Genomic DNA, 26761 nt, shown 5'->3' on the forward strand with positions numbered 1-26761 from the left:
ACATGAGCCTAGCATTAAGCTTAGTCGCCAGTGTGAAATTTTAAGAATTTCTGTTTTTATTGTTTTGTTTTTTTAAATCAAAATAATTGTAAATGATATGGAAACAGTGGTTCATTTTCTGATGACGCGGTCCCTTAAAAAGATCTGTCCAGTATTAGAAAGACATGGCTGCTTACTTCCAAAACAGTTCTACACCTTTCCATGGGTTGTTTCTTGTTCTGCAGTTCAGCTTTATTGTGATAAGAACTTGTCCAAGATAAAAAAAATAGCTCAGGACCCCAAAACAAGTATACAAATAAGATATACCCTTTAAAGAGGACCTTTCACCTAATTTTTCATGTTGAACTGGACACACAATGTAATAGTGGTTGCAGAATAAAACGTTTTTGTTTTGTTTTTTTTAAATTCGCCTCTTCGTTGCGGAGACATCAGGAATTAAATATTTGGCACCTAATGAGTTAACTTTTGTTAAGTCCAAGTGGGTGTTATCAGATAACAACTTCTACAGGGAGATTAAGTGCACGCCTCCAGTGACAACACCCAATTGGATTTAATTGGTCAGTTACCTAGTACCGCCCCCCACAGGAGTAAAGAAGTATTACAAAGTTTTAGTTGTAATTAGTGGTCTAGCTGTGTAATGTTCAGACGTAGCCAGTCCTCTAGGGTGAGAGTCACCACTAGTGTGGGTGTCACGCAAGGTGAGGGAAAGAATAAGTGTACAACGACGGGAAGAGGGGGAAGGGTGCCCAACAACTAGGGAAAGGGAGAGTGGAGACCCCTAGGAAGATCTAATATCACCCTGCCTACCCTATCGTCCCTATATAGGATCCACACCTATTGCCGAGCAGGAACCTAAGTCCTGAATGTCCCTAGAGCTAGGCCCTAGATAGGGAGGGGACACGGTGAGGACTAGTCAGGCCCCACTACAAACTAAAGACAACAAGGTAAACAAACAAAGGGGATACACTTACCTTGAGAAGATACCAGAGAGATAACGCCAACAGTTCTCCAAGGACACCAAAGGCGAGACTAGCCAACTGCTAGTACTCCAAGCCAACACAGAGGTACATAGAACTATCACCGGCGACTCTCTGGAGAAACTGAGAGATTTTAACTACCAAGCAAGGGTGTGTCAATCAGGAGCAGAAGATGGAGGTCGCTGCTGGGTCCTAAAGGGAGAAGGATATAACTATACTACAGAGATGAGACGATCAAGAAGGCGTCTGCAATGCCAAGCGCAGTGACCGTCTACAGCCGGATCCAAAACGACTGTCTGTCACACCTTACACACCCTTGACAGTGGGGGACTTGTGAAGGTTTTGGGCTATGTAGGCTTGTTAACAGTGAGAAATCCTTATTGAGCACCTGCAAGTCACCATCTGGTGACTTTTTGATAACTATGTAATTATTATTTCAGATTTTTTTTTAATCATTTTTATGTTTTTCTTTTTAGATAATCATGTTGGGACGGCTCTGGTCACCGATTATCTACTTCTTTATTACGCTCGGTCAAGGGTTGACGACGGAGGTGAATCAGACAACATCATCATATTCCACATTACCAAGTAAGAGAATGCGTCGTAAATGTATGAGATACACTGAAATAAATATTGCTAAAAATGGAATAACTTTAAAAATATATATGTTTATCTCACCCTCCCCTGGTTCAGTGCTGAGATTCCACTGCTGCTCTCGGTGTCTGTTATTGCCTACAGTGCTCACATCACGTCACGTGCAGCAATCAGTGAGCTCAGCCAAAGTAGACAACTTGAGCTGAGCTACTGAGCTCACAGATTGGCTGCAGCGTTGCTGAGATGATGTTAGTGCTGTAGACAATAACAGACACTGGGAGCTGCGGTGGAGACTCAACACTGGACCCAGAGAGAACAAAGTGTTTTCTGAAAATGGAAAACCCCTTTAAGCAGAAGAGTATCCTGGTATAGTCCATAGAAATCACATTGTGTCACATGCTTCATCCATGAATTTAAAGTTTATCTCCAATGTTTTGCGAAGTGTTCAATATCAGTTTATTAAATACATACTTGCAAGCTTTTACTGTTTTTTAGTATCTCTTTGTGCTATTTTTTTGTATGTTTCTGTTTGTAGTTTGGGAGTTTGTAGGGAAAGGTTGTGTGTGAGTGCGTTTATCGGCTAGAGCTGAAGTGACCAATCAGAAACAGCAGAAAATGTCAGGTGATATGATCGACCAATCAGCTGCTGAATTCTGCATTTCAAGTGGGCTGGAGGCTCAGAATATTCATCGGCAGACATTTTTTTTCAAAGAAGTATAGATAGAATTAAGGAGAGCGTTAGTGTAATTGAATGGAAGAAAATCGCAGTCGAGGCCTCATGATATGTTTATCATATGATTCCATAACTGTTACTCCGTAGATTAAAAAAAAAATAGACATTTAATTTGAAATGTAAAATTTCTGTTTTTTTTCTCTAGCCAACACTATTTTCCCTTGTTACTAACGGGGGTTATGAAGTGGTGGTGCATAAGCGTTTAGCTGGTGAATAACTAACAGTTTGCTTAGACATTTGTGGAAGACTTAAAGGGTATCTGTCAGCAGGTTTTTACTATGTAATCTGAGAGCAGCACGATATAGAGGCAGAGATCCTGATTCCAGCGATGTGTCACTTACTAGTCTGTGGTTTGCTGTTTCAATAAAATCAGTAGGAAATTATCACTACAGGACTAGGTGTCTCATGTCTCCTGGTCCAGCCCTGCCCCCAGCACTGATTGGAAGCTTTATGTCAGTGTACAGTGCACACAGAAAGCAGCCAATCAGCGGTGTGGGCGGGGTTATACATGGCTCATCATTCTGAGCTCCGCTAGATCTGCACACAGTAAACTAAGTGACACATCGCTGGAATCAGGGTCTCTGCCCCTAAATTGTGCTGCTTTCAGATTACATAGCAAAAACTGCAGACAGATTCCCTTTAAAGAATTTTTTGTTTCCCGCATGGAGTTTTTACTTTTAATTTTGTAATCTGCAAAACTCTACTCCCAGGAAGAAATTAACATTCAGAGCCCAACACTAATTGTATCAGAAACTAAATCCTCCCTAATTGTAAACCAATCAGCCTGGAATAAGTGCAGATGATTAGGATGCAGACAGCTGACAGATGTCTAATTTGCATGAATATATATATATATATATATATATCAATAGAAACGCCCTGGAAGAAGCCACCAACTGATTATCCTAAGAATATTGGGACAAGGATCTCCTATTTTATGAAATGAACGACATTAGTTCTTAACCATTTGCTGCAGCGTGCGGTGACATTGTGGGGAGTAGGAGTCTGGAGCACCTTAGTGCCTGCGGTGACCGGAAGTGCTCAGTTACGGAGCTGCTCCGTCTAGTGCTCACAGTCGGGTACTGCACATCCGCCCCCTATTAAAATCAATAGTGGTCGGATGTGCAGTACCTGGCCATGGCCACTCTCAGTAGATGGAGCAGCTCCGTAACTGAGCACTTCTGCCGCTACTGGTACACCACACAAAAAAACAAGCTATTTCGACAGCAACCAAATTTTTTGTTACAAAGTTCTACATTTTTTTAACCAGTAAGATAAAAAAAATTAATTTTTTTGTACCTCCATAATAACACTGATCTGCAGAATCATGTCACTACCGTAGGTTATTTTTACTGCACTGTATAAAAAGAAAACAAATGGGAATTTTTTTCTTCACCATTCCATCAAAACTGTATTTTTTTCCTGTTTATCACTACGTTTTACGGTAAAATTAAAGTGTCATTCAGAACTACAGCTTGTCCTTATGTCTATGTCGATGCAAAGTTAAAAAAAAAAAAAAGTTATGGCTCTTGAAAGAAAGGAAAAAAAAAAAAGTAAAATGCAAAAAAAAAATAAAAAAATCACCAAGTCTTGAAAAGGGTTAAAAGTGAGAACTAATATATTGCCGCCCTGCATTAAAGCAGTGATTGGAGGATCACAATTCCCAGGACTTTTGTGGGAATTAAAAAAATAAAGTTTATTGGAATGAAAAATTCAGGAAAAAAGTATATTGTGTAAAAATCTTAAATTAATATAACATATTACATAAAACTCCAGCGTGAACAATGTAAAAAATCACAACTCTTTTATTTATTTATTTTTTTACAAACCCTGGTTTCTCGAAAATTACTAATTGAACACCAGCACCCATAACCTATACATAACTTTCACCTCCTTCATGTCACCCTCCTTTAGTGACATTAGCACAATAGTTGAGGTGACGCCTAGCCTATAGCTATATGATGTTCTTTTTAAATTGATAGAACATTTTTTTTTATTAAAGGGTTAAATGCTTTTACTCTCTACTGATTTTTAGTTATTTTAAACCATTTTCTCGATTCATACACAAAAGCTGCTTCCATGTTGCTACTGATTGTCTTCGGAAACAGTCAGCAGTTCTGGCTCCACCCACTGTCGGACATGTGACCTAAAGGCTTAGCGCTAACTGTACAGCTGAGTCATCTGAGTTCCCACAATGCACTGCTCCCTGATTACGGGAAACCAGCAGGATTCTAATTTTAGCTTTAGTCAAGAATGGAGAAGTAAACATTGTGTAACTCCAAGGCAGTAAAAAAATAAGAGGCTAATAATGAAAATAGTTGCTGCGGTATTTTATTTTGTGAGTTTTGGGGCTAAAAGTAAAGTACACTTAACCCCTTCCCAACATAGAACGTAATATTACAGTATGGATGTATGGAACGGACTTAAATGCCAGTGTCAATGATCCTGCTCGGTGTCCATCGCCTTCCACCCCAGCAACGTGATCGTGGGGGTGCTGATGAATTACCTTGGCAGTCAGGGACCTACTGAAGACAAGCGATTGCAGGTTCAAGTCCCCCTGTGGAGACAAAAAAACAATGAAAAGTAAAAAAAAAAAAAAAAAAATCTGTATTGATCTATCAACATCTAAAATTATTTAACCCGTGCTGTAAAGCAAAAATTTTAAAAATATCAATAAGCCAGAATTTCCATTTTTCTGTTGTTGCACCTGTACTAAAAAAATGATCAAAATGTCCGTTGAAGCCCACAATGATACCAATAAAAACCATAGCTCCCCACACAAAAAAAAACAAAAAAAAACCAAGCCCTCACACAGTTCCATCTACAGAAAACCAAAATAAGTTACGGGTCTCAGAAATTGGTGACAGAAACTAAATTACTATTTTACAAATTTCAGATTTTTTTTTATCATTACTTAAAGGGAATCTGTTAGTAGGATCAATCCTCTTAAGCCGTTTATATGGGCATGCAGGTCATAGAAAGTGGAATGAAATGATACCTTCATATCTGTGATCCGATGTTTTATTCCAGAGTAATCCACATCTTTCTTAATATGCAAATGAGCTGTTAAGATCTATGGGCCGGACATAGATCTCCCTGAGAATCTGCCTCCAGAGCTTATTATAAATGAAAGAGGTGTTACCAGTGTGAGACATGTAGATCAGGAGAGCAGACTGTCAGTCATTACATGTCTCACACTGGGAACGCCCCCTTTCATTTATAATAAGCTCTGGAGGCTGATTCTCAGGGAGATCTATGCCCGGCCCATAGATCTTAACAGCTCAGTTACATATTAGGAAAAATGTGGATTACTCTGAAAAAAGACATCGGATTTCAGATATCAAGGTATCATTTTATTCAGCTTCCTATCACCTACATGTCCATATGGACGGATTAGGAGGGTTCTTCCTACTGAGAATCATGTTGCCAGGTCATTTTTACTTCACATTGAATCCTTTTAAAACAAAAGTAAAAAAACATTAACGGAATAGTTTTTTTTTCACCATTTTACCGCAATTCCAAACTGTCTTCCATTTTTTAGTGCATTGCATGGAGAAATAAATGGTGTCACTCAAAACTAAAACTTGTCCCACAAGGAACAAGCCCTCCTACTGCTATGTGGATATAGGGCAGTCATGGTATGGTTTTCGCATGGCCGCCATCGGCTTCTTGTTAAGCTGGAGATCAGTGTGATCTGGCACCTGATTGAGATAGATGCTGCCGGGAATGGAAGTTATCTCTGTGCTCTCTGGAGTCACGACAAACGATTAGTATGGATAAAAATGTAGGAGTATTGTCTACGCGTTTAAGAGTCCACCAACTCCTTCCTCAGGACAACCATACATAATCATAACCATACATACTGGCACCTGATTGGGTGTTTAAATCCAAAGTGATTGATCCTTCTCTCCCCTGATATCATCTGTCGTGGTAGTCAAGAGGCTCAATTCACATTAGATGACCGGTTCTGCACTTAGGTTCTTCTGACTTTAGTTCAATGTAGACAAAGACCTTTATACCGAGTGTTGCCCCATTTGGCAAAAATCTGAATTTCTCACAACTCTCTTTTGTATAACATTGACACATGACTGTATCAGTTTCCAGAGACCAGAAAAGTTCCTAAGGGGTTGTCACCCGGCTATCCTAAAGTCCTGAAAGTCCTAAAGTTTTCACGTTAATTCTGTGATTTATTTGAAACAGATTTAGAGACAGATGTCCCTTTTAGGAGGCTGAGAAAATTGAGAAAATGCCCTTGTTTTGGATGTGCTCTAAGGGTTATCACCCAGTTTTTCCAAAGCGTTTAATAAACTTCTGCAGACACAAGCTGCATACACTCCTCAATCCATTAATGAAATCTTATATAGCCGTATAATCCTACTAATTGACAAAGATCAGGCTTCCACTTGTCACCCCTTGGACATGACACATGAGTGCGTTATAGGGTGTTAGCCGGGTGTTATAGCATTTAGCATGCGATATATCTGCTAATCCTTAAATTATCCTGGAATATGTATCTTCTCGCCGCCTCTGCAACAATCTTACTCCCACACAGACTATATTCAGTCTCCTTGTAGCTGCATTAACTGACATTGGGAATGAACCGCTGTTAGTTACAATGAGAAAGTGAGGCTGCTCGTCCTTTCACCTGCAGCTGACATGGGGAAATTTATTTTTTCTGATGATGGGATTGGGGGCATAATGACCTAGCGGCAGAAATCCTTCACCTGCATGAGTTTATTTACAAATCTAGGTCATTTTGTGGACATGGTGCCCCATTTTCTCAACAACCTTCTTACTCGGCTTTAAAGAGGACCTGTCACTTGACATAAATATATAATTTTTTAACCTGGTGTAAGGCTGTGTGCCCACGTAGCATTTTTCAAGCGTATATGCTGCGGAATTTCCGCAGCGTAAACGCTTGAAAAACGCATGTATATCCGCACCCCATGTTCCCCAATGGGATTCCGCAAGTTCTATGCACATGCTGCGGATTTTTCTGCAGCGTTTATGCCGCGTTCAAAAATCCGCAGCATGTCATTTAATTTTGCGTTTCCGCAAGCGGAATTGCCTTTGTCCAATGCATAAAAAACGCAAGGCAATTCCGCATGTGGAAAACGCGTGACAAACGCGCGAAAAATGCGCGATAAACGCGTGCGGAATTCCGCATGCGTTTTTCAGGGAGAGGACTTGCATTTATGCAGCAGAAATTTTCTGCTTCATAAATGCAACGTGGGCACATAGCCTAAATGCTGCTGTTCTCCTGAATCCGGCGTTGTCTTCCTTTTGTTTGTGCGCCTCTCTGTTACTGAGATATATCCTCTTCTTCCCTGTATATAAATCTAGTGTTGTTATCCAATGGGGTGTGGTCCTCTACTCTTCTCTGTGGGCGTCTTCCTGAGAACCTCGCCTGGTTGGCTAAAAAGACCACATTTATATACACGGAAGAGAAGGCCATATCTCAGGAATGGAGAGGCACAGGGACAAAAGAAAAACAACGCCGGATGTAAAAAATTACATATTTATGACTTGTGAAAGATATTTTTTAAAGCTGTGGTAGGGAAGGATCCAGGAACCATTGGTCCGGCAAACATGATGGTGATGGGACTGTGATTTCAATCTCTACAGTGCCTTGAGAGTTTGCTGTGGGAGATAAAATTTGGAAAAATTTCTGGGCTCAATAGGATTGTCTGGGATTAACAAAGTTTTGCAGTTGTCGAAATAACCACTCCGCTATACTCATCCTCCCCAGGTTCAATCAGGTGTAGATTACTTATTCTTATCCATCTACAAGCCCTTGTAGCGAGATCCATTTTATAGTGTTCTCACAAGAGTGGTCAAAGACAAGTACTCATTGGTAAAACTATAGGTTAGGTTTTTGGTTTTGTTCCCCAGAAACATCGTGACTTTTGTCCGTAGGTTGTATCTGGCATTGCATCTCAAACTCATTAAATTTTATAGGGCTTAGCTGCAAAATCAATGACATCCAAAGGACAAAATTGGCTCTGTTTTTGAAAGAAAGCCACAATGTTTCTCTAACCTTATGCAGTCGATGAATCTGAGGAATCTCCAAGAAAATCTAGTCTTACGCATTGAATCATTCATTCAGGAGCCCCTGAAGGTCTCTAATAAATAATTTTTGGGACTGCTGCAGAGGCAGCTGGTGGGTGACAATTGTCACGTAAGTGGTTTGTGGAACCACTGTTCAATGGACCGAGGAGTGTCTGGAGGGGTGTAATTAGGGGCCTCGCCCAATCCGACCCGGATGCACGGCGGCTTTATGACTCCGCAATCCGAGGAGGGATGAGGGAGGTGGCCCAGGTGCTACTCCAAAACAGACCAACGGACGCGCAGCGGTTGGACCCAGTAGGACAGGTAGGCAAGATTGCACCAGAGTGCAGCAGGCTTGGTTGCACCGGAGTGCAGCAGGATTGCACCAAAGTGCAGCAGGCTTGGTTTGCACCGGAATGCAGCTGGATTGTTTGCACCAGAATGCAGCAGGATTGTTTGCACCAGAATGCAGCAGGATTGTTTGCACCAGAGTGCAGCAGGATTGTTTGCACCAGAATGCAGCAGAATTGTTTGCACCAGAGTGCGGCAGGATTGTTTGCACCAAAGTGCAGCAGGCTTGGTAGCATGAACTAGTACACAACCTTCACAACATTGACTGTAGAACAGGAAGGTTGCTCAGGCACCTCCCCAGTGGGGAGGAAGCAATATATATGTAATGTTCCACAGGCATTGGCTGGGGACGTAATAGCAAGTGCGCGCTGGCCCCTAAGGACACGGCCGAAAGCCCTGCTGGAAGCAGGCAGAACACGGGGGAGGGAAGCGCCGACCGCAGCACGGGTGAGTGAAGTGACACGCCGGAGACCCTTCTTGTTAGAGTGGGGATCCGGCGTGGCGCTAACAACAGTTCTGGATGTCCACAGTCATTTGGAGACCCAACGTTGTTGCTGAGCTGTACTTGGTAATTGGACTTTTTTTTACCAATGTGTATGGGGAGGACGGTTGGGATTCCGAGTTCTTTTTCTTAAATATTGCACTTAGAATGTTCAAATAGAATGTTGGGAAACCCTGGAACATATTAGTTCTCTTCTCACCAATTTCTTTGTTGCCTTGGAAACTACAACTATTCCGATAAAAAACAGAGTGAACTCCTAGAGCAGACTGAAGAATCATGTAATGAGCGTGGAGAGGACACTCTCCGACCTCTCTTCACAACTCGCAATTCTGTAATATTTCAGAAAGTACTGTAAATTACAGAACACGGCTACCAGACTCCATTTGAAGGGCTCTTCTTGGCGACCCCAAAGATTGTTGTAAATTGGTAGCAATTAGGTTTCATATTAAATAATATCTTCATGTTATTTTTTCCCTTTTTTTGCCCTAGCACATAACATTGGCCTATTGAAGAGAGAATTATCCTTTTTCTTCATCCAGGACTTTTTGGTTCATGATCCTGCCCAAACACATTAGATGAACGTTGAAAGAACACGCAGATATTGGCTGGTCCAACCAATTATCTAATGCATGTGGGGGTGTCCTTACTATCTGTAATGGCAGATCTCGAGAGAAAAAATTTCAGCTAAGACTCTGTTAATATTCTAGGAACATTGGACGTATTGGGTCCGATTCATCATCTCTTTTTTTTCTGAAATTTCTTTTTTTTTGTCTTGCGTTTTTCGTTGACTTTTTTTGCATCATGTTCTTCAACATGGTGAAAATGGTTCATAAATGTTGGGAAAAATAAAAAAAAGCTCTTTATTTTTTTGTCTTTAACATTTTTTATAATTTTTTTTTACCCCAAAAAGTTGCATGTTTGGGTATAATGTGCGTAAAATTTGCAACATTGGCGAGCATAAAAGAAAAAAAAACAAACAAGCAAATGCATATAAAAGAAACTTTAGAATAGGCACAAAGTAAAACAATAAGATGCAAATGAAAAAAAAAAGATCAAAAACACCAAAAGCTAGACAAAAATATGTAAATGGATAATAAACTGGGCCATTTTTATCTATAGGTGATTGTGCACCCTGCCTGAGCCTTAAGAGTGTCGTTTTGGCATTCACTAGGCATGAATATGTCCCTTTTTTTAGAACTTTATGTAAAAACAAGATCTTCCGCCCTCTTGGACTTGTTCCTGTAAACTTTAGGTACTCACAATGAAAATCCCTTTTACTGCAAGCCATTAAATAGAAGACAAGGAGGAAGGGGGGATGCAGCTGCATAATCTCACCCTGTCGGGGTCGGTGAGGCTGCATGCTGTGAAATAGGAGTAAGAGTAGCGGAGGGCACAACTGTTACATTTCAGAGAAAATGTAAATTTATAGCAACCTGGGTTTCAAGAATCCACTGGACATTGCAAACCACCAATTAACAGCTATCTATGCATACTTATTCAGTGATGGCTGTCAGTTTCCAATAAGACCTCCCACTGGACTCCTAAGTCCTGAGTGACCATGAATTTAAATGGATAAACTACAAGATATACTGAGTACTGAATCTTTTCATACAAACCCATATATCAATCTGCTCATCTCCTCCTGCTCTTATCCATCCTGTTTACAGATTGGACTGTATTGACATGTTTAACGTGACAGATTCCCTTTAAAAAAGTCCCGAACATAGAACTTATATGTAACTGTCTAATTGTTGTAAAACTTATGTCGGGTTTGGTAACCCAATGCTTAAATATGGTTCAAGGCCAATTCTTCATGGTTTGTAGCTTATATTCTAGCATGGTCATACTCAAGAGTAATCAAGATGTCCTCCAGGACTAATGTATTGATGACCAATCCTTAAGACACGCCATCAGTGATTGACTTACATGGGTTCCATCAGCTTAAACCTCCACTTTTTAGCGCTTGAAAGGGATTGAATGCCGCGGCATAACATGAATCTCTTCCTGGGCTCCGATGCAAAATCTGTACTAGAGTCCTCACTTATCAAGTGTCTTCTAATGTGGGTCCCCTCAACCACTAGGGCCACATTTTACTGCTGATTTTGGACAAGCTAATGTGCCTGAATAATATTTTCTAATAGTCCTACATTTCCTGGGACTGTCACAATTTTTTGAATATTATTATAGCAAATTTGTGGCTGTCCCGGGAAAAAATGGGTGTTAGGATATGTAAACCCGACCTAAAAGTAGGTGGTCGTGATCAACTTGGGTGATATCGCCAATAATCATATAAGACATAAGTGGCCCTATTGTTCTAACACCAATGTTGGTAAGTATGCCGCATAAATATTAAAGGTTCCCCATTATTCCAGTGATCACCGTGGTTTTTATGGGTCAGACCGCTAACTTTTATGCATTTCTGTTCTATCTGACGCGCCTTCTGGGCCGTGGGGTACCCGGTGCCGAGCCGGTAGATGCCGGGGGATGTCACAGTGGCGGTGACCCGGTCCATGACCCAGGGCGGTCATTCAATGGGGAATTATTTACAGGGGAATTATGTACAAAGTTTGTGACGCCACCTGTGGTATGCAGTTAAACGGAGCCGCCGCTGCGGAGCAGTCCTCTGGAGCTGATGTTACTGCAGCAAAGCTGGGGTGGCTCTCCACAGGTAGAGCTTAACTCCAGGGAAGTGTAGAAGTAATAGGTTGTGTTGGGCGTTGTAGTGTGAGGGTGATGGCACAGATAATAATCACAGAGACAGGGGGGTGCAGTCCTCAGGGTCTTGACTCACGGTTGTTGCAGTCCAAGTTACAGGTACCAGTGTAACTTCCCTCGTCCTGCTGCGCTTACTCAGGGAGGGGTTCAGTCCACCCTCAGATATCTCCGGAGTACTTAACGGGACCCCCTTCTGTGTCCTTTCTCTGGCTGTCTCCCTGCACCTCATACCAAGTGTCCCAATCCGGTACCTGCGGGCCTTGTCGGGCGACATCTGTTCCGTCCCCTGGGTCCTCTATAGCTACCTTCTTGGTGAGACTGATTTGGACTGTTGGCTGAAGGACTTGAAATACTGCAGCCTCCGGTTTCTAGTTGAGTCATAAAGTTCTCTGCTAGTTGAGGGACCGGTCCCCTTTGTGTGGCCTGACCCCTCCACCTCCCGGTAGATTCGGGCATACGGGTGGCTTCCAGCACTGCCCGTACCCGTGGGGTCCCTTCTTCTGTTCCTGGAGCCTTCCTGCTCCCTCTCCTTCTCCTTCAGTCCTGGGCCTCTCCTCAGGCCCTCTGCCTGAGCAGAGCTAATGCAGAGCCCTGCTCCACTCCTCTCCTGTAGACTGTTCTGACTGGACTGGACTGAACTGTCCTCACTAAACAAGATGGTTTCTCTATTTATACCTTTCTTCCATGTGCTCCCCTAAGCTACTTTCTCCACCCACACCCACTACATAACCCCTCCCGCCAGCTAGGGACCTGGGACTGTGCTCTCCCTTAGGAGCAATCTCTCCCTACCCCCACTGCGGGTATGTGTTGGATGCAGGTGTTAGGGTCCCGAGCTGTACTCCTTCCTTACCTGAGAGTGAGATACCACACTTCTGGGTGAGATGCAGTACCTCTGTGGCGACCGAACCCTCAGGGGCGCCACATATCCATAAAGGGTTAGTCCAAAAAAAAATCAAGTTATCCCCTATCCATGCTGATCGCTGGGGTCTGACCACTAGATTGGTGCTTTGGACCTCCCAAGAACATGGTTCGGAATGGAGCAGGAGTGCATGCTCCACCGCCACTGAGCGTATGCTCCTCTGTCACTGAATGCATGCCCCTTCGTCTTTGAGCACATGCTCCTCTGTCACTGAGCGCATGCTCTGCCACCACTGAGCGCATGCTCCACCGCCACTGAGCGCATGCTCCACCGCCACTGAGCGCATGCTCCTCCGTCACTGAGAGCATGCTCCTCCACCACTGAGTGCATGCTCCTCCGTCACTGAGCGCATGCTCCGCTGCCACTGATTTCATTCTCTATGGGACTGCTGAGTGCTCAGCTTTCTCCAGCAGTCAATAGTCATAGTCAATGAATGGAGCCGTGGCCAAGCATGCATACTTCTCCTATCTTATACATTGATCCATAGGATATCTGTATTATACACATATACTAATGATGTTATATTTTATTTCCAGATACTACAGGCAGTCCTCGTACTGACACGTCCTCGCTCCTGACATCCGTGCTGGTGCCTTTGTTTGTTTGCTTCGTTCTCATACTTCTGGCTGGCTACCTTCTAAGGTAACATCATTCACATGAGATATACATTGCTTTATTGGTATGATGTGAATGTATTTATGCAGGAAACCAAAGAAAAACTTCCATAGTCAGTCTGGCCACCAGTAGATCCTGATGTAATAATGAGATTAAGACTCATCAGGACCCATGGGGTCAACCCAGCTAAAGCCAACGGTGAAGTAGATGATCTATGATACACCTCTCTCTAGATATTCTCTTACCCTGTAAGCAGATGATGAAGCCATTGTAAAGGTGCCATCATGCAACTTGCTCACATAGATGCACTAAGCACAATACTGCCTTGCGCATATGCAAATACAGAGCTCTAAATCCCCTTCATAGACATAGTGTAGCGATAAAATCCTGGCTTCCTGAAGCCACCACTAGAGGGAGCTTATTGCATACTTGTTTATACATTAAACTCAATTACACCAGTGTTTGGTTAGCTCCCTCTAGTGGCCGCTGAATGCAGTCAGCATGCTAAAGACATCTTTGCAGCTTTTTGAGTCGGCTGTCCAGTAGAGGGATGAAGTGCACTGCTGAGTTCTCCTCCTTTGATGCTACGTTGCTCCACGACTTGTGCCACAACCATTCAAAGTGCAATTGGACATCAGGGCATGGTCTAATATCTTAGCATCAAGCATAGGAAAACTTCAGGGAATTCTTGTTTTCAGGAGCTTGTTAGGGGGTTAAGGTGGCACCAAGAAAGTTTTCTAACTCCTCAAGGAGTCCGGGATTTCCACCAGTTTTCCAAGGAAAGTTGTCAAGCTTGTTTGCCAGTTCTCCTTACATGCCCGGTTTAATTAAAGGGGTTGTCCTCTTTTTACAGAAAAATGTCTGAAAGGCTTAAGGTGCTTGAAAATAATAAAATCAGCATTATTTACATATTGAGGTCCTTGTTGCTTCAGCATTGCTTCTCCGCTGATTGGTGATGTCACGTCTACTACATGTGATCGCTGCAGCCAGTCACTAGGCTCAGCAGTCTAATGCCAAAGTAGACCGCGCAAGACTGCTCAGACCAGTGATTGACTACAGTGGTCACGAGATATAGATGTAATGTCACCTCTGTAGCCATGTCAGCAGAGAACAATGGGAAGCAGCGGCGCAGCAATTCTGCAACAAAAAGGACTTCGGCTTGGTGGCTCAGTGGTTAGCACTGCAGCCTTGCAGCGCTGGGGTCCTGGGTTCAAATCCCACCAAGGACAACATCTGCAAGGAGTTTGTTTGCTCTCCTCGTGTTTGCGTGGGTTTCCTCCAGGTTCTCCAGTTTCCTCCCACACTTTAAAGACATATTGATAGAGAGTGTAGATTGTGAGCCCCAATGGGGACAGTGCCCATAATGTCTGTAAATTGTCTGGATTGTAAAGCGCTGCAGAATATGTTGGCGCTATATAAATAAAAAGATTATTTTTAAATAATGCTGATTTTATTATTTTCAAACAGTTCAAGCCTTTTAGACATTTTTCTGTAAAAATGGACAACCCCTAAAATACTTGTATTCCCCATCAAATATCACTTCTTCAATTAAATCTGTCAGCAGGTTTTTGCTATTAAATCTGAGCGCAGCAAGATTTAGGGACAGAGAGACTAATTCCAGAGATATGTTTCTTATTAGGCTGTGTGCTGTAGTTTCAATACAATCAGTGTTTTCTCAACAGGAGATTATCAGTGATGGACTAAGTCTCATGTGCATGGCAGTCAGGCTAATCTGTGTGACCCCACCCCCATCACTGATTGGCAGCTTGCTGACACTGTACACAGAAAGCAGCCAGTCAGTGGTGTGGGCGGGGTTATACACTGCTCAGCATTCTGAGCTTTGCTAGCTCTGCAGCAGAGAAAACTGTGATTGTATCACAACAGCTGCACCCAGTAAACTAAGTGATACATCAGTGGAATCAGGATCACTTCTCTTAGATCATGGTGCTCTCAGATTACATAGCAAAAACCTGCTGACAGATTCCCTTTAAGCACTTTTTCTTAGAACTTTATATTGTGTCTTTCGTATGTTATTCCGATTGTATATGTCTAAATAAGATGACAAGTAGGTGTTACCAGTTGGATTTATGTCTCTCTACATTCTAACACTATCCAATCAGTACCATCTGTTTAGGGACACCCCCTTTTGACAAGCGCAATGGAAAACACCCAGTAGTTAATTTATTCATAAATTTTCAGGAGGAAATATGGAGAAGAACGTTGCAGAGTTTTAAAAAATATATACCGTAAACGAAAATTGCTAATTGCGGTGAACACAAGTATTTGCTAAACTAGACAATTCTGAAGAGATGAAGATTCCCCTTTAAGTTTTACATCTTTATGTAGCAAGGGATTTGGAGCTCAGAATCAGAAAAGCAGAGAAACAACTGCCATAAAGATACAGTAAGAAAAGAATCGGCACAGACTTTTGGACACAGAATCGTTGTGATGATTAAAAGGGAATATTTACTTTAAAGTTTCAGGCGTCTTCCGCTTTTCTCAGCAGGATTCCCTAAGTGAAGGGGGTGAAGCGTGAAGCGACATGATATGTTTCCTGTGAGATGATATCGATGATTGTGGGCTTGGTGAGCAATAATAAAAGCAGGGCAATTAAAATAGATCATGCACATTTCCTGTGTGACTGCGAAGCGGACTGTCAGAATATTTGAACCCGGGTATCCTAGTCAGAAACCGTTCTTTTCAGAGCATAATAATAAGATGCAAAGGTTTTGATTGCAGGTGTAATGACTGCTTCTTACTTTGGGATGGTTTCCTCATGAGCTCTCGCTTCCCCTTCTTAGTATGCATTTGTCAGAATAAGAAAAGGAAACCTCCGGAGAATTGTGTGACTGTGGGTAAAGGCAATCTCTGTGCCCACGACTGTATCATGAGGATGCCTCGACTGTACATGCAATCTGTGAGCTGTAATATACCCATTGATGTCTGTAGGCAATTATTGTCTATGTTCATAGAAAGCTTATGCCTCAGCTGGTGAGGTGGATTTGCTATGTTGTAGGTCAGGGTGAACAGCACGGACCAGCTGCATTGATGCACAGGAGTTGGACAGACCATATGGGAAATGAGCAGTGAAGATCAGCTGGCTGGAACGTGGAACAGCGAGGATCAGTAGAGCAGGACATGTGGACGGGCACCTTGGCATAGCAAAGAAGAATGTGCAGACAACACCTTAGAGCGAAAGGGCAGTGTATGTAGTCAAGCACTTTGGTACTGCAGAGCCAAGTGTGTTGACAACACCTTGCAAACAGTAGAGTAGTGTAAACACACCTTGATGCATCAGAGCCGAGTGTGCAGTCAACACCTTTGAAAAGTAGAGTCATGTTGACAGACAGGTACCTTGACGTAGTAGGGCCGAGTGCGCAGACAGTACCTTGAAACAGCAGAGCCGAGTGTGCAGACAGCATTCTGGTAAAGCAGAGATGAGTTGGCAGAGAGGCACCTTGATGTAGCAGAGCTGATTGTACGGACAGCACCTTCAAACAGCAGAACCGAGTTGGCAAACAGACACCTTGATGCAGCAGAGCTAGGTATTTTTCTTGTAGCTAGGCTGAATGCAACCAAGTGGTAGTAGCTTGCTCTTAGTACCTGAATACTCAGGCGTCTACGCAGCCTTAAAAGGCCTAGGAATATGACATTAGAGAGGCGCATTAGAGCATAGAGAAATGGTCCGCTGAGGCAGAAAAACACTTGGACCAATGCTGGAGCCAGGACAGCTGAGCAACACATACACATGTGATTGACTAAGAATTGTGCCTTATTCTATCAGAAGCTCAGCTTCTAGGTTAGGATAATTCCAAAATTTAGCACAGAGCTATGTTTTGAGCTGCAAAAACTCTGTGGAAAACATTAATTAAAAATTTGCACAAAATATGTAGTGTACTCCGCTTCTCCATATTTATCAACATTGCACCTTAATGATATATTTGGCGTAAATCGCTTGCGCAACTTAAGGATGATAGTGAACTTCCCAATAATAGATAAAAGCCACAGGGCAATATTTCTAATGTCACAATTCAATACAAATTTTTTTTTGCACAAATTTACAAATTTTAACTTCTTATTCATTTTAATTGGTACACGTCCAAATGTTAGAAAAGAGTGGGAGAGCAATATGTGAAATGTTGCCTTGTAATGTAGAATTTTGAGCGAATTGCGACTTTTTATGCAAGTCAAAAATGGTTGCAACATATATGTATTTGTTCCACTCATTTTTTAATACAGCTGTCAGGAATATGTGACATTTTTATTGCTTTTACGTAGAAATATAATTATAAATATGTTGTACTTTATACCAAACTGTTAAAGGAGTTGTCCGGCCTTAGGATACAAGTCTGCAGAAACTCTATGTGACAACATGACTTCTGTGAATCCTCACACCACGTGCACTGCGCACTTTCAGAATTCTCCGGCGGCAATATGTATACATGCGGTCACATTCCGACTAGACGAGCATGGCCTCTCTCAATGCAAGTGTATTGAGCGAGGCTGGAAACGTCTAGTCTGAATGTGGCCGAAAGTACAGTACAGACCAAAAGTTTGGACACACCTTCTCATTTATAGATTTTTCTGTGTTTTCATGACTATGAAAATTGTACATTCACACTGAAGGCATCAAAACAATGAATTAACACATGTGGAATTATATACTTAACAAAAAAGTGTGAAACAACTGAAAATATGTCTTATATTCTAGGTTCTTTAAAGTAGCCACCTTTTGCTTTGATGACTGCTTTGCACACTCTTGGCATTCTCTTGATGAGCTTCAAGAAGTAGTCACCGGAAATGGTCTTCCAACAATCTTGAAGGAGTTCCCAGAGATGCTTAGCACTTGTTGGCCCTTTTGCCTTCACTCTGCGGTCCAGCTCACCCCAAACCATCTCAATTGGGTTCAGGTCTGATGACTGTGGAGGCCAGGTCATCTGGCGTAGCACCCCATCACTCTCCTTCTTGGTCAAATAGCCCTTACACAGCCTGGAGGTGTGTTTGGGGTCATTGTCCTGTTGAAAAATAAACGATGGTCCAACTAAACGCAAACCGTATGGAATAGCATGCCGCTGCAAGATGCTGTGGTAGCCATGCTGGTTCAGTATGCCTTCAATTTAGAATAAATCCCCAACAGTGTCACCAGCAAAGCACCCCCACACCATCACACCTCCTCCTCCATGCTTCACGGTGGGAACCAGGCATGTAGATAGAGTCCATCCGTTCACCTTTTCTGCGTCGCACAAAGACACGGTGGTTGGAACCAAAGATCTCAAATTTGGACTCATCAGACCAAAGCACAGATTTCTACTGGTCTAATGTCTATTCCTTGCGTTCTTTAGCCCAAACATGTCTCTTCTGCTTGTTGCCTGTCCTTAGCAGTGGTTTCCTAGCAGCTATTTTACCATGAAGGCCTGCTGCACAAAGTCTCCTCTTAACAGTTGTTGTAGAGATGTGTCTGCTGCTAGAACTCTGTGTGGCATTGACCTGGTCTCTAATCTGAGCTGCTGTTAACCTGCGATTTCTGAGGCTGGTGACTCGGATAAACTTATCCTCAGAAGCAGAGGTGACTCTTGGTCTTCCTTTCCTGGGGCGGTCCTCATGTGAGCCAGTTTCTTTGCAGCGCTTGATGGTTTTTGCAACTGCACTTGGGGACACTTTCAAAGTTTGCCCAATTTTTCGCACTGACTGACCTTCATTTCTGAAAGTAATGATGGCCACTCGTTTTTCTTTACTTAGCTGCTTTTTTCTTGCCATAATACAAATTCTAACAGTCTATTCAGTAGGACTATCAGCTGTGTATCCACCAGACTACTGCACAACACAACTAATGGTCCCAACCCCATTTATAAGGCAAGAAATCCCACTTATTAAACCTGACAGGGCGCACCTGTGAAGTGAAAACCATTTCCGGTGACTACCTCTTGAAGCTCATCAAGAGAATGCCAAGAGTGTGCAAAGCAGTCATCAAAGCAAAAGGTGGCTACTTTGAAGAACCTAGAATATAAGACATATTTTCAGTTGTTTCACACTTTTTTGTTAAGTATATAATTCCACATGTGTTAATTCATAGTTTTGATGCCTTCAGTGTGAATGTACAATTTTCATAGTCATGAAAATACAGAAAAATCTTTAAATGAGAAGGTGTGCCCAAACTTTTGGTCTGTACTGTATGCAAATCGCATATTTATGGTCACATGATCACCTGTTCCGCACACTGGCACCAGAGAATAATCAGTGTGCCGTGCGCGTGATGTGAGGGTTCACAAATCTGCAGTCACATAGAGTGATTGCAGACTTGTACCCCGAGTTCGGACAGCCCCTTTAATCACGCTGCCTCTTATTGTTATTTCTAAGCTTTGGCACCAGTATTGATATACAGTGCAGTAAATGTTATAAAAGATTAATACATTTGGCATAGGCATTTACAACAATGAAATGTCGCAATTTGCACAAAAATTTTGGTGTGAATGTAATGACAATTGTCCTGCTCTTTGAATGTGCGCAGACCTCATGGACATCATGCAAATTATAGAAAAGTCATGGCGGAGGTATCTGGCAGTGACTTAAAGAGTTACCTTCATTTTCATTATCTATATATATAATCGTCTTATCCCGTCTGTCTGTCTGTCCTGGAAATCCCGCGTCGCTCATTGGTCCGGCAGCGGCCAATCAGCGCCGCGGGATTTCTGAAAAAAGATGGCTTCCGTTAGCGGCTCATCTGCGGGACGGAGCTCAGCGGCGTTGCAGCCGGGAGATGACCGGCGCGAGGCGCACTTCTCCCGACCGCCGGCGACGCTGACCTCCATGCGGCTAGGGTGTCAAGGGAGGACCGGGGAGCGGCGCTGCGGGTCGGGATACTTCTGCTGCGAGCGTCCGCTCATGTCCCGGGTTCTCGCAGTGGAAGTAGCCGTACAGGCAGCGGCGCTGACATCACCGATTTGGGCGCCACATTTAAACACTGCTGTGCTGATTGGTCGCGGACGCTGCCCGCGACCAATCACCGATTTTGGCGCCACATTTAAATAGCGGCCGCGACCAATCACCGATCTCGGCGCCACATTTAAACACTGCTGTGCTGATTGGTCGCGGACGCCAGCCGCGACCAATCAGCGAGCTTGGCGCCAAATTTAAACAACGCTCTGCTGATTGGCGCCAAATTTAAACAACGCTCTGCTGATTGGCGCCAAATTTAAACAACGCTCTGCTGATTGGCGCCAAATTTAAACAACGCTCTGCTGATTGGTCGCGGACGCCAGCCGCGACCAATCAGCATTACTGGCGCCAAATTTAAGCCCCGCTCTGCTGATTGGTCGCGGTCGCCGGCCGCGACCAATCAGCAGTATTGGCGCCAAATTTAAACACTGCTCTCCTGATTAGTCGCGGTCGCCGGCCGCGACCAATCAGCATTATTGGCGCCAAATTTAAACCCCGCTCTGCTGATTGGTCGCGGTGGCCGGCCGCGACCAATCAGCAATTTTGGTGCCAAATTTAAACAACGCTCTGATGATTGGTCGCGGCCGGCGACCGCGACCAATCAGCAGTATTGGCGCCAAATTTAAACACTGCTCTGCTGATTGCGCCCGGTCGGCCGCATACATATTCTAGAATACCCGATGCGTTAGAATCGGGCCACCATCTACTTATTTAATAAGTCACTAGTACACATGAAAATAAGAAACTTTGTAGTATATCTTATCAGAAAAATCTGTTTCTTTTTTCTCCAGGACTGATCGATCATTCTCAAAATTCTCATTTCAGGGGTAAAATCTGTCTTCAGTTGGTATAAAGCTTTAGCGCCTCCTTCCTCCCTTTTACATAGAATCTTGTTAGAACTAGGTGTCATCTCCTATCTCAGTAATGTAACAATCTGTCTTCACTGAATACAGATTTTACCTATGAAATGAGAGTGAATGATCAGTCCAGGAGGAGAAAGAAGCAGATTTTTCTGATAAGATATATTACAAAGTTGCTTATTTTCATGTCTACTATTGATTTATGAAATGAAAATTAAAATGATGGTTACTCTTTAAGGCCACCTTAGAAGGGCCCATTTTGGCCCCCTTAACGAGTTTTGATCTACTGTATGCCAGTCGGTCAATACTCGTTTACTGGTCTTTTTTAACAATGAAAACTAATGGGAACAGAACTATGGCTAATACAAGTGTCCTGTCCCCTTACAGCATCATGTTCTCGGCAGCACTCTGTTTACACAGGATGATGCTTTGCCGATAATAATGATTTTTATGCTGGCCAAGGCAATCTGATCATCGACAAAAGAGTGTTTTGCTCATTCGTCAGGGGATTCATCATGTTTACATAGACTGACAATTATGAATGTGTAGTCTTACGAATGCCCATCGGTCAATGATTGAGTCGTCTAAATGGGCCTTTACTCCTCTAACCCCATTCAGAATACGTATGCTCAGCCCGGCTGATGGTGCATGTGTATGAGAGGTTGGGAGAGAGCTTTTGGAGGACTTGATATCCAATGTGTATAAAGGTTATTCCGAACATTAAGAATTATTATCACCTATCAACAGGATTATTTTTTCATTATTATTATACTTTATTTTTAGAGCACCATTGATTCCATGGTGCTGTACATGAGAAGAGCTTACATACAGGATACAGACATAAATTATGGTGAACAAACTAACAATGATAGACTGGTACAGAGGGTAGAGGGCCCTGCCCTTGCGGGTTTACATTCTACAGGATGATGGGGAAGGAGACAGTAGGTCGCGGGGTTGCGGCAGCTCTGGTGGTGGTGAGGCGGCAGCGGGGTCATTGCAGGCTGTACCTATCTTGAAGAGGTGGATTTTCAAGTTTTGTCTGAATGTTCTGAATGTGGTGGATATCGGATGTGTTGGGGCACAGAATTCCAGAGGATGGGGGATACTCAGACGGAGTCTTGGAGGCGATTGGGTGAGGAACGTATGAGTGTGGAGGAGAGAAGGTGGTCTTGGGAGAACCGGAGATTACGTGTTGGAAGATATTGGGAAATTAGTTCGGAGATGAATGGAGGAGATAGATAATGGACGGCTTTGTAGGTCATTGTTAGCATTTTGAACTGGATACGTTGGAGAATTGGGATCCAATGGAGGGATTTGCAGAGAGAAGAAGCAGAGCAGTAGTGAGGACAGAGGTGGATTAGTTGGGCAGCAGAGTTAAGGACAGACTGGAGAGGTGCGGCAGTGTTAGCAGAGAGGCCACAGAGGAGGATGCTGCAATAGTTGAGGCAGGAGATGATGAGGGCATGCACTAACATTTTACTAGATTTGGGGTTGAGGAAAGGACAGATTATGGAAATATTTTTGAGTTAGAGGCGACAAGAGCCGGAATGTGCAGTATGAAGGAAAGGGCAGAGTCAAGGGTTACGCCGAGGCAGGAAGGTGATAACTTGCAGAATGCTGGGACCCCACTGATCCTGAAATGGCCCTTTGGAATTGAGACCTGGCCACGTTTGTGCGCCACCACTCCATTTATAGTCCATGGGATTGCCCAATATAAATAAGTACAGTGCTCAGCTTTCTCCATCAGTCCCACAGACAATAAGTGGAGCAGTGGTGAGCATTAGTGATGAACGAGTATGTTCTGTTAACCCTTTTGGCGAGCATGCTCGGGTGTTTTCCGAGTATCTTCAGTGTGCACGGGTGTTATGTTTTCGTCACTCCATGCTCATGATTTGTGACTGTTTGACAGCTTTAATACACGTGAGGAATGCCTAAGAAACAAGCATTCCTCACATGTATTAAAGTTGTCAAACATTCGCAAATCATGAGCACAGAGTGACGAAAACATAACACCTGAGCACGCTGAAGATACTCGGAAAACACCCGAGCATGCTCGTAAATCTGGAATAACGAGCATGCTCGCTCATCACTAGTGAGCATATATGGACACTGCTTCATTTCGACAGGGAATTTCAGCTCTCATTCTCGGAATCAGTGGGGATAACTGATAACATTCATTGCTGGGAATACCTCTTTATTTCGGGTGATCTGGTGACGTAAATTCAGACCACTATATTCGGTCGTACTATGGCAGTCACAGATGTGAAGGAAGCTGAGATATAGGATGCTATTTAGTGGGGTCTGCTGCTTTATCTGTCGTTATGTGATACATGGTATATGCGTGCTACCTGTTAAAGTAAGCACAAAATTACAGCCATGCCCATGATTATAATGGATCCTTGGTCCAACTTTATATGAACAAGTACGAGATATGTAATGGGTGAATATAGAAAGAAAGACTATATACACTGTTATATATGGTGAGTTTTGCTACAGTGTTGCGCAGGCTTGTGGGGTTAGCATCATTTTTCCTGTGAATTTTTGGTGGAAATTGCAATGTCAATTGCAAAATGTGTCAATGAGTTTCTTACTTGATTGTGTAATATAATAAGTTTATGATTCTTTGATGAGGTCACAGAGGGGTATTGCTATATGGGGTGCAGCTGCAATTACGAGACCCCACCCCAGTGGTGCCAGGGACCCCCGATGCTACGTAAGAGAACACCAGTATTAGGGGCACTGTGCCTTATTATTGCACAGTGATGTCATTATAGTACACATATGTAATATATACCGATCCTATGCCTTAAGAGCAAAGGGCAACAAAGGAGCAAAGTTGCCAACTATTTAGTGGTGGAGCCAATCGTGGCCGGGCATCGGGTCCAAGAGCTTCCATCTATGTGTCCGAGGTCACAAGTTTTGAGCTGGGAAAGATTAGCCCTTACACAATGACTTATATGAAACATCAAAGTGTTAAAACTGTGTGGCTGTAACAGGAACTTAACTTTAACAAGAACGCGGCTTCCTGTATTGAAGCTGTTGGGAGAAGTAGTTGGCTGCCGCTGCTATCATGCTAAGAGGCCTCTTTTTTTCAAGGTCCAGAAAGAGTCGGAAAGCAGACGTGAACTCCGGAGATAAGAAGATTCCGAATGGAATCCTGGAAGAACAAGGTGAGGACTTCTGACCATAGTTCCCTAAGGTTTCTGCTTTGTGTAATACTTGTCTATGTGAAGAACCTGTCACTGTGGACTTAGTTAAGGCTTAGGATAGGGGAATGTTCACACAGTGCCGCCATATTGGATTTAGAGGCTATGTCAATTGATGAACACCATGCAGTCGTATCTCAGAGAGCTGATGGGGTGACAGAAGGAGATCCCTTTGATCTTGGTTGTTACAGTGGCTTTTAAATGCAGTAGGTACCCACTGATGATGGTGTGGGCAAAGCATAGCACAGATTGATCCACTTACTGGAACATATGATTATGTCGCAGGGTGAGAAGAGGGTTAACATTCCTACTTATCTACTCAATGCCAGGCAGGTTCTTCAAAGCCCAACTGATTCAATGGCATGGAAATGATTAAGACTGTGTTCTCACGTTGCAGTTGAGCTGCATTTTTTATTGCTACAATTGTGGCATAAAATGTGATTTTCAAAAATCGTGCCAAAAAAACGCTGTGGTTTTACCGCTATTCTAGCAAAGTAAGAAAATCATTGCAGCCCCAAAATATGAATGCAGCTTAGAGTATGGTAATTATTATTAGATAACCGTCACTCAACACTTTTTTATTTATATTTTTCTATATTTTAGCCCTATGTACATGTGAATTTGGGGCGATTATGCCCTACAGAAATATTTCATGTAAGCACTAACCATCTCTCTATAATGGTCAATAAGATCATCTTTAAGCTACAATTGTGCATTGAAGCTCCTGTGCGTTTTTTATTGCCACAATTTCTGAAAATTGTGGCAAAGTGGTTAATTTCTGCCACAATTGGGGTGTTTGCAATGTGTGAACGCAGCCTTAGGCACTAGGACCTGCATACCTGTTGGATAATCTATTAGCACACAGTCATTAACATTTTTAATTTTAATGAATAATTATTCAATGTATGGAGAGAAATGAGGGGATTGTACTATAAAGGATATTTGCCGTTTTGTAGCTTGGGAAAAAGAGGCTTTTGGGAGGGTCACACAGACATAACTGCTCCAAGAGTGGAATCAAGTTCTTAAAATAATTTTAAATTTTAAAAAAAAGGAGAATCTTAGAAACATTTCAAAGCTTTTCAAACATTTATACCAACCAATGCCAGGGAGCTGCTGCTAAGCCAGATATGCTGTGACTATATGGTAATTGTCACCAGGTAGTTAGCATGTAATCATTATTCTCTATTATTTCATCCCTCCACATACATACATGAATGCTCATTGATTTTCTTATGCATTATTCATATTATATTTTTCTATAGAAGTAATCCCCAGTGTATACCTCCGATAAATGTCACTATCCATAAGTTGACATATATCGCTCCCACTAGCCAGAACTTTAAACAAACGTCTTCTGCATTTTTTTATGCAGCAAAATTTCTGGCATATGGAAACAAAAAGGACACTCTTTTTAAATTACCATTGGGTCAGTGAGGTATATACAGTAACTGCAATCTGTACTCGGGACAGGAAGCTTTCCCTGCTCATAAACCAAATATGTGCAAATGGCGTGAGGAGACCACTGCCCTCGACCCCGTTTTAGACGGTTGTATGAAAAATTGGGCAAATTGCTGACGTTATTGGCTCCATGTGCTCGTCAGCATTGCTAATGGTGGCATGAGCTGCACTATTTTGGTCTATAAAATGGACCATAAGGGATCGTGCTGACATCCGTGCAAATCGGTCCGAGCACGGACTGGCCATGGCTCTCCCGACCCGAGCGTCACAGTGCTGAGGTTGGGAGAGCCGAGGCCATTCCGGGCATTGTGGTCCATGCTCAGACCGATTTGCACGGACGTCTGCATGAGCCCCAATAGTGTGTGCTCCACTTTTTTGCCATGTGGACAATCGGTTCTCATGGGAAATCGCCGATGTGCGCTAGCACCTTGACTACAATTGGTCCGTATGCTCTACATGGACCGAAACACTTTGGTCTGAACGAACCCTAACACCTAAAAATTTGCCATCATTGACTAACTGGATCATTAAGATACATTTAACATAGAGATAAGAACAGACTGTTGTGGTTTTTCGGAACTCTAGAGGTTTGGGAGGATTATATTACTAGTGAATTCACTTGGTTTCTTAAAGGACTTGTTTGCTTTAGCCCTATTTTTTTACTGGATCAACAGGGACCAAGATTAGGGATGAGCGGACCCGTGTATGTTCGGGTTCTGGTACTCTCTCTCTGCTCCTGGACTTCCCCCGGAACTCCGAACATTGCAGCGAACTCCCAGGCAGGAGAAGTCCGTGTTTGGCGTTTAACCCTGGACGCTAACTGTCCGGTACGAACCCCAAACTTTTA

The 26761-nt window shown here is 42.9% G+C and overlaps 1 protein-coding gene across 3 annotated transcripts in view; it reads left to right on the top strand.

Moving 5' to 3' along the window:
* PTPRE (protein tyrosine phosphatase receptor type E) overlaps window positions 1-26761 on the top strand; it is a 214231-nt gene that overhangs the window by 102853 nt on the left and 84617 nt on the right. For all 3 annotated transcript variants that reach the window (XR_012322091.1, XR_012322090.1, XM_073685061.1), the window contains exons 2-4: window positions 1454-1565; window positions 13376-13481; window positions 24347-24420. Coding sequence is in view for 1 of the 3 variants with exons in the window: in XM_073685061.1 (XP_073541162.1) it covers window positions 1454-1565; window positions 13376-13481; window positions 24347-24420 (292 nt within the window). In the remaining 2 variants the exon portion in view is untranslated. The remainder of the gene's footprint in view (window positions 1-1453; window positions 1566-13375; window positions 13482-24346; window positions 24421-26761) is intronic.

Source organism: Phyllobates terribilis, unplaced genomic scaffold, assembly GCF_046119375.1.
Source record: "Phyllobates terribilis strain yellow unplaced genomic scaffold, ASM4611937v1 Scaffold_5__5_contigs__length_657084704, whole genome shotgun sequence".
NCBI classification, from domain to species: Eukaryota; Metazoa; Chordata; class Amphibia; order Anura; family Dendrobatidae; genus Phyllobates; species Phyllobates terribilis.